This window comes from Papio anubis, chromosome 1, assembly GCF_008728515.1.
Source record: "Papio anubis isolate 15944 chromosome 1, Panubis1.0, whole genome shotgun sequence".
Taxonomy (NCBI): Eukaryota; Metazoa; Chordata; class Mammalia; order Primates; family Cercopithecidae; genus Papio; species Papio anubis.
Genome location: NC_044976.1, coordinates 107682516 through 107690863, shown reverse-complemented (window position 1 = coordinate 107690863; position 8348 = coordinate 107682516). Strand labels below are relative to the sequence as shown.

Here is an 8348-nt window from a genome sequence, read left to right as displayed (position 1 = left end):
GTACATTGCCTATAACGGGATCCCAAAGGACAGGAGTTATTTAGAGCAGATGAGTGAATTTGCAGCATCTTTTAAAATAAATTTTGTGGGCCAGGCGCGGTGGTTCACGCCTGTAATGCCAGCACTTTGGGAGGCCGAGGCGGGCAGATCACAAAGTCAGGAGATCAAGACCATCCTGGCTAACACGGTGAAACCCCATCTCCCCTAAAAATACAAAAAAGTAGCCTGGCGTGATAGCAGGCACCTGTAGTCCCAGCTACTTGAGGCAGGAGAATGACGTGAACCTGGGAGATGGAGCTTACAGTGAGCCGAGATTGCAACACTGGACTCCAGCCTGGGCAACAGAGTGAGACTCCGTCTCAACAACAACAACAACAAAAAAACACACACAATAAATTTTGTGCTTCATTTGCTTCTTAAAAAAAAAGAAAAAAGAAAAAGAAAAGAAAAATATATTTTGGGGTAAAATAATTTCTTTCCGGGTCTACTGTCTGTCATGTGATACTATACTAGAATCAGGCTGGAATTTGGCATCTTATTGTCAGAGGCGTTTGGACCAGGGCAATTCCATCTTGAATAGGGGCTGGGTAAAATAAGGCTGAGACCTACTGGGCTGCATTACCAGACAGTTAGGAATTCTAAGTAACAAGATGAGATCCTAAGGAGGTCAGCACAAGATACACGTCATAAAGACCTTGCTGATGAAACAGGTTGCAGTAAAGAAGCCGGCTAAAACCCACCAAAACCAAGACGATGATGAGAGTGACCTCACTGCTACACTCCCACTAGCGCCATGACAGTTTACAAATGCCATGGCAACATCTGGAAGTTACCCTATATGGTCTGAAAAAAGGAGGCATGAATAATCTACCCCTTGTTTGGCATATTATCAAGATATAACCATAAAAATGGGCAACCGCCAGCCCTCAGGGCTGCTCTGCCTATGGAGTAGCCATTCTTTATTCCTTTACTTTCTTAATCACTTGCTTTCACTTTATGAACTCGCCTTGAATTCTTTCTTGTGTGAGATCCAAGAACCCTCACTTGGGGTCTGGATCAGGACCCCTCTCCAGTAATATTATTGCTACAAAAAGTCTGTTTCTGGCCAAGCATGGTGGTTCATCCCTGTAATCCTAGCACTTGGGGAGGCCAAGGTGGGCAGATCACCTGAGGTCAAGGTTTCAAGACCAGCCTGGCCAACATGGCAAAACCCCGTCTCTACTAAAAATACAAAAATTAGCTGGGCATGGTGGCGTGTGCCTGTAATCCCAGCTACTTGGGAGGCTGAGACAGGAGAATCGCTTGAACCCAGGAGGTAGAGGTTGCAATGAGCTGAGATTGCACCACTGTACTCCAGCCTGGGCAATAAAGTGAGACTCCGTATAAAAAAAAAAAAAGTCTGTTTCCTTAGCCTTAAGATCTTTGTGGTGGTGGTGGTGTTGTTTGTTTTTTTGTTTGTTTTTGAGACAGTGTCTTGTTCTGACGCCCAGGCTGGACTGCAGTGGCATGATCCCGGCTAATTTTTTTGTATTTTTTTTTTTTTGGATTTTTAGTAGAGATGGTGTTTCTCCATGTTGGTCAGGCTGATCTCAAATTCCCAACCTCAGATGATCTGCCTGCCTCGGCCTCCCAAAGTGCTGGGATTACCGGTGTGAGCCACCACGCCCAGCAAGATCTCTGTTTTAATGTTAATGTTGGTCAGCTGTGTCTGAATCCCAAAGGGCAGAGAGTATAATGAGGCATGTCCACCCCCTACTTTCCATTATGGCCTGAACTAGTTTTCCAGGTTAAATCTGGAATGCCCTTGTTGGAGAGAAGGGGTCCATTCAGTTGGTTGGGGGGCCTAGAATTTTATTTTTGGTTTCCAGCTCCTTGGTCTCTGATGGTATTTATTACAGTGACATCTCACTCCTGCAGACCTCACCACCTCAATGTCACAGCCAAAAACTAGGAAGTAAACAAGAAAGCCTATAAATGGCCAAAATAATGGGCATGAACCCTGGGGACTAAAGCTCAGGTTCTGTTTACCAGAAAGCTTCTCAACCATTCCCTTAGGGCTTTTTCACTTTAAATATTCAGAACATTTGTAGGAGCCCAGTTTATTGCTGGAAAGGGGTCCTGATCCATCCAGACCCCAAGTGAGGATTCTTTGATCTTTGGAAAGAAGAATTCAGGGTGGGTCCACAGAGTAAAGTGAAAGTGAATTTATTAAGAAAGTAAAGGAATGAAAGAATGGCTACTCCATAGAGCAGCACCAAGAGCTGCTGGTAGGCTATTTTTATGGTTATTTCTTGATTATGTGCTAAACAAGGGGTGGATTATTCATAGGTTTTCTGCGAAAGGAGCATGATTTCCTTGAACTGAAGGCTCCTCTTCCTTTTATACCATATAGATGTTGCCATAGCATTTGTAAACTGTCATGGCGCTGCCAGGAGTGTCTTTTAGCATGCTAATGAATTATAACTAGCATATAACAAGTAGTGAGGATACCAGTGGTCACTTTCTTTACGATCTTGGTTTCTGGCAGATTTTGGCCGGCTTCTTTACTACAGCCTGTTTTATAAGAGGGATCTTTGTGACCTGTATCTTGTGCGGACTTGCTATCTCTTCCTGTTGTCACCAGAAAGGGGTCCGGATCCAGACCCCAAGAGTGGGTTCTTGGCCCTTGCACAGGAAACAATTCAGGGCAAGTCCATAAAGTGAAAGCAAGTTTATTAAGAAAGAAAAGGGATAAAGAATGTCTACTCCAGAGGCAGAGCAGCCCCAAGGGCTGCTGGTTGGCCATTTTTATGGTTATTTCTTGATGATATGCTAAACAAGGGATGAATTATTCACGAGTTTTCTGGGAAAGGGGTAGGCAATTCCCTGGAACTAAGAATTCCTCCCCTTTTTAGACTACATAGGGTAATTTCCTGATGTGGCCATGGCGTTTTGTAAAGTGTGGTAGCGCTGTCTGAAGCGCCTTTCAGCATGCTAATACATTATAATGAGCATATAATGAGCAGTGAGAACCACCAGAGGTCAGTTTCACCGCCATCTTGGTTCCAGCAGGTTTTGGCTGGTTTCTTTACCGCATGCTGTTTTATCATCAGGGTCTTTGTGACCTGTATCTTGTGCCAACCTCCTATCTCATTCTGTGACTTAGAATGCCTAACCTCCTAGGAATACAGCCCAGGTCTCAGCCTTATTTTACTCAGCCTCTATTCAAGATGGAGTCGCTCTTCTCTGAAGCCTCTGACAAGTTCACTGGTGGCCCGGGCAACATCTAGAAACAACAGAGACAACACTCCTAACAAGTTGGCTTAAGCATTTTACGAATACTGCTTTTAGTTCAGAGAGGGCTACTTATAAACACCCCGTCTAAGTCCCCTAAGGGCACACAGTAGAAAACGCCCTCATAATTATCCTCCTAACACCATAACTGCGAGGACCACCATCTTCCTTTCACAGATCAGCGAAGAGAGGTGAAAAGAGGGCAAATATACTCAAGGCAGCCGCCTCTAAACCGAAACTTGGGTTTTGAGGTCAAACTTGGGTTGAATTTGAACCCCAGCCTGCCTGGGTGAAAAGCCCGTTGCTTTCTTTACACCTCAGCTGTCTCAGGTTCTTGAAGAGGCGATGGATGATGTACTTCTTAGAGAACCTCAATATAACTACAATGTAAGTGTTTAGGTGCTTCCTTAACTTGGAAAAAACCCTCAACTGAGGAACCCTGGCCAAAGCGGCGCCTGCATATTGAGTGCGCCCAAGAAAACGAATTTCCTCCCGTAGAGCATCGGTTAGCGGCCGCGTTAGGCAGCACAACCGTTCTGGAGACTGGGGGCTCGGCGGCCCAGCAGCGAGAGCGGGGTGGGGCGCGAGCTCCATACTCGTGTGTCCCTTCCTTCCCTCCCGGCCAGCCGCGCTCCGCTCCCATCTGCCTGTGGGAAAGAGAATCTCCGGGCACGCGAGCACGCGCACTCGTGGCCTCAACCCTCGGCTCCGTGTTGGCCGCCCGGGACGGAGTCTTCTGGGAACGGTTCTCCCACCGCCCCCATCGACTGACTTCCGGCCGGCAGCTCCGCTGCCCCCGCCCCCTGAAGATTCACCAATCACAGTGCGCGTGTGGCTTGAGTGGGTGGGGCCTGAGAGATTCGAAAGGAGCCCCGCCCCCTCGGAGCTGATTCCCGGGACTAGGTTGCGGGAGAAAGCCTGTTGCGTGGAAGATAAGGCGGCGCGGGAAGTGGAAACAGGGTGGGCTGAAGGTGTGCTTTGCGTGTGATACCAGGGGAGTAGAAAGGTGGCTTGGGGAGTGCAGAACCCTGAGGCTAGTGGCGGGGAGGAAGATGAGGCGTGCAGACCGCTCCCAGTGAGGAGAGGCCAGGATGCGGGGCGGCTCCAGGGCAATCTGGGCAGTTGGGGGAGCCCTCCGTATCTTTCCTGGAGGTAGCAGGAGTAGTTATGCGGGAGGTGCCACTCCTAGGTGCTTGCTTTGCCTCCAGCATGACCCCCGCCCCTGGCTTGCACCCTGAATCTAGCTGCGAGACTTGGGCAGAAAGGATACTGAGGAAAGGTATTGTTTCTCTCCAGCTCAGATCTAACTGGACTCTCGCTCCTGCTGGCTGGACATGGAGGATTTGGAGGAAGGTAAGGAAAGGAGGGAGGGAAGAATGAGAGGGAGGAGTGAGACCCAGCGATGGAGAGCTGCATCAGGAACCCATGACTGGCCTTCATTCTTCTTTCCCCTTCAGATGTAAGGTTTATTGTGGATGAGACCTTGGACTTTGGGGGGCTGTCACCATCTGACAGGTACCACCTCTTTATCCCACTTATTTTCCTCTAACAGTACCTCTTTGTCTCTAACCCCTTACTGCTGAATTACTGGCCTCTGGGGCTTGGGTTGGTAATTTAGCAAGGTTTGGCGCACTTGGGGCTGCTGGGCGGCTGGCTGACTTGGGCCTCTATGACACTACTGGTAGTGGGGAGAGAAGGGAGAAGCTGGAGTTAGATTTCAGGGTGTTAAGAAAAAGGGTAAGTGGATTTGCTGCATCTCCATCCTGGCATCATTTCTGATGTCCGTAAATGCTAAAGGCCTATTAGGCCCCATAGAACCTGGTTTCTCATCACCCAGAGGCCACAGCTCACAGCCGGCATGGGCATCAGGGCCTAGGGTCATGTCCCTGGCTCTGTTGTGGGGCTTTTGTGCAGTCTCCCTTGCATAATCTCCTGTTCTCTTTTGCACGGGCATGATGCCTGGTTTGTTTCCTGTCTCAGCCGTGAGGAGGAAGACATAACAGTGTTGGTGACTCCAGAGAAACCACTTCGACGGGGCCTCTCCCACCGAAGTGACCCAAATGCCGTGGCTCCTGCCCCCCAGGGTGTGAGGCTCAGCCTAGGCCCCCTCAGCCCAGAGAAACTGGAGGAGATCCTCGATGAGGCCAACCGGCTGGCCGCCCAGCTGGAGCAGTGTGCCCTGCAGGAGCGGGAGAGCGCAAGCGAGGGCCTGGGGCCTCGCCGAGTGAAGCCCAGTCCTCGGCGGGAGACCTTTGTGCTGAAGGACAGTCCTGTCAGAGACCTGCTGCCAACTGTGAACTCTTTGGCTCGGAGTACCCCCTCCCCAAGCAGCCTGACGCCTCGACTCCGGAGCAGTGATAGGAAGGGGTCAGTCAGGGCTCTCCGGACAACATCTGGAAAGAGGCCCTCCAACATGAAGAGGGTGAGTTGAGAGGGTTGAGTTGGAGGTGTGCCCCAGACTCGTGCGTGCCATGATGCAGGCAGGGAGTGGTTTCCTTATTGGTAAAACGGGGATAATATTTCTACATCTAGAATCGTTGGAATTAAATGAGAACCATGAAAAAAGAGAACCAGAACTCTTACCACAGTGTCTGAGTATGAGCTCTGTAATGTCTATAATAAACTCAATAAATGGTATGGGCAATAGTGATGGTTATGGTGATATTAGCAGCTAACTTCTACCCTTCCTTACTGGGATGTAGACAACTCTCCACCTCTATTTCTTAATTCCTTAAGCCACAGAACAGATATTTTTTCCACTCTAATCTTTTTTTTCTCTCTCTCTTTGTGTTTCAGGAGTCACCCACTTGCAATCTGTTCCCTGCATCCAAAAGCCCAGCATCTTCTCCTCTTACCCGATCGACTCCCCCAGTCCGGGGGAGAGCCGGGCCCAGTGGGAGAGCAGCAGCCAGTGAGGACACCTGAGCAGCCAAGTTGTGGGTGAGTGGGAGTGGGGAGTTGGTGGGACTGACTCTGAAATTTCTCCACGCCTCTCCACCAGGCCCACCCGCCCCCGTCAGATCAGTCCTGGCCCCACAGCCTTCTGCCAGCAACTCTCAACGCCTGCCCCGGCCACAGGGAGCAGCTGCTAAATCTTCCAGTCAACTGCCCATTCCCTCAGCCATCCCCAGGCCTGCCAGCCGAATGCCACTCACCAGCCGGAGTGTGCCACCTGGCAGAGGTGCCCTACCTCCGGATTCTGTGTCAACTCGAAAAGGGCTTCCAAGACCAAGCGCTGCAGGACACAGAGTGCGGGAAAGTGGACACAAGGGTAAGAGGTCAGGGGGAAGAATTCCTGCCCTTGCCCAGCATGTCCTCACCCTCCCAGAGCTGGCAACAGTGGCCACTTTTGCCATCCTCATTGCAATTCGATTGGAAGATGGGGAGACTGAGTTACAGAGAGGACATGGGGCTGGACAGAGTCTGAGTCTTAGTTTTCAAATACCTCATGGTCACGGGGGAGAGTACTAATCCCACACTCGCTTCCTTCATCCAGTATTTCTTTTCCAGGTCAGTTAAATTTGCTGCTAACTCATTTCTTTTGTTAACCCTGTGAAGTTCCTGTTTCCCAGCGACCAAATCTTCCTGTCACGGGTGCCACTCGCAGCAATCTGCAGCCCCCCAGGAAAGTGGCAGTCCCAGGACCTACCAGGTCAGTCTGGTCCTCCCTTGGCCATCCTGTCTCCCTACCCTGCCATCATCTGGGATTCCAAGCTCTTATGCGCATCAGCCTTGAATTTTATATGGCAAAATGGAGAGAGGAGGGGAGCCTGGGGCAGGGGAAGGGGGATCCCATTTTTTCCCACCCTGAGGAGCTTGAACTCTGCTGGGTGACAAACGGGCTTGAGGAAGAAGGGCATTTTAAAGCAGTTATTCATTCCATCTCTTTAGGTAAAGAGATCAGGACAGCAAGCAAGACTTCAGTAGCAAACCACTACAGTCAGTACCTGGACTTGCCTCTACCCGGCAGACCCTGACGCCAGCAGATTCTGGCCCAGGGACAGGAGGAAGAGATGCCACCAGGGCTGGTCTCCCAGGAGGAGAGACCATGGGAAATGGGGTGGATTAGGATTGAGCTGGAGAAGTCTTAAACTCTCTGGGTTGAAAGAAGATTAGGGGAAAAGAGGTCACCTTCCAGCAGTGAAATGAACAAACAGAAAATGAGAAGTACAGGCCAGTGGTTTGTCTTTATCCACCCCCACAGTTGTGGTCAGCCCCAGAGAATTTGATCTTCTTCCCCGGCATTGGTTCACTGGACATTTCCATATGAGTGGCCTCCGTCGCTAACCTCCCTGCCCTCTGAGGAGCCGTCTTCCTGAATTGCATTCTCTAGTGGACTCCGGCCTGCTTGGAGAGGTGGCAGCAGGCACCTGGACTTCAGAAATTGTTCCCTGTGAATTCTGTGACTCCTAATAGGCCAGTTTGTGATAAGCTTACTCTATGAGTCTTCATTTTTCTAAAATAAAGTGAACGTATTTTTATATTCTCTGTATATCTAGAAGTGGATCCTGCTCCTGTTTCTTCCTTTTTTTTAGACAGAATCTCACTCTGTCACCCAGGCTGGAGTTTAATGGCACAATCTGGGCTCAGCGCAACTTCCACCTCCTGGATTCAAGCAATTCTCCTGCCTCAGCCTCCCGAGTAGCTGAGATTACAGGTGCCCACCACCCACGTCCGGCTAATTTTTTTGTATTTCTAGTAGAGATGGGGTTTCACCATGTTGGCCAAGCTGGTCTCGAACTCCTGACCGCAGGTGATCCACCCCCGCTTCGGCCTCCCAAAGTGCTGGGATTACAGGTGTGAGCCACTGCACCCAGCCCCTGCTCCAATTTCTTTTTCCCTTTTTTGTTTTTTGAGACAGAGTCTCGCTGTGTCACCCAGGCTGGAGTGCAGTGGCACGATCTCAGCTCACTGCAAGCTCCGCCTCCTGGGTTCACGCCATTCTCCTGCCTCAGCCTCCTGAGTAGCTGGGACTACAGGTGCCCGCCACCACGCCCGTCTAATTTTTTGTATTTTTAGTAGAGATGGGGTTTCACCGTGGTCTTAATCTCCTGACCTCATGATCCGCCCGCCTC

At 50.2% G+C, this 8348-nt stretch overlaps 1 protein-coding gene across 3 annotated transcripts; it reads left to right on the top strand.

Annotated features, from left to right (window-relative positions):
* Positions 1-4076: 4076 nt before the first annotated feature.
* On the top strand, positions 4077-7765 carry PSRC1 (proline and serine rich coiled-coil 1). Of its 3 annotated transcripts, none has more exons than XR_004176650.1 (8): positions 4077-4244; positions 4570-4626; positions 4731-4788; positions 5254-5695; positions 6070-6184; positions 6275-6544; positions 6784-6925; positions 7165-7765. XR_004176650.1 is itself a non-coding variant. In XM_009214511.4 (8 exons), the coding sequence occupies exons 2-8, from the start codon at positions 4608-4610 to the stop codon at positions 7166-7168; spliced, it is 1002 nt and encodes a 333-aa protein (XP_009212775.2). In that variant the 5' UTR covers positions 4087-4233; positions 4570-4607; the 3' UTR covers positions 7169-7765. The 3 variants fall into 3 exon arrangements, 2 of the variants coding, with proteins under 2 accessions (XP_009212775.2, XP_003892368.2); XM_009214511.4 differs by having other exon boundaries at positions 4087-4233; positions 6832-6925; XM_003892319.5 differs by having other exon boundaries at positions 4089-4244; positions 6832-6925.
* Positions 7766-8348: the final 583 nt, after the last annotated feature.

Excerpts from the sequence above, each read along its gene's own strand:
- PSRC1 (XM_009214511.4), top strand. Across the intron at positions 4,789-5,253 it reads GGGCTGTCACCATCTGACAG|CCGTGAGGAGGAAGACATAA; the intron begins GTACCACCTCTT and ends TTCCTGTCTCAG. Across the intron at positions 6,185-6,274 it reads CAGTGGGAGAGCAGCAGCCA|GCCCACCCGCCCCCGTCAGA; the intron begins GTGAGGACACCT and ends CCTCTCCACCAG.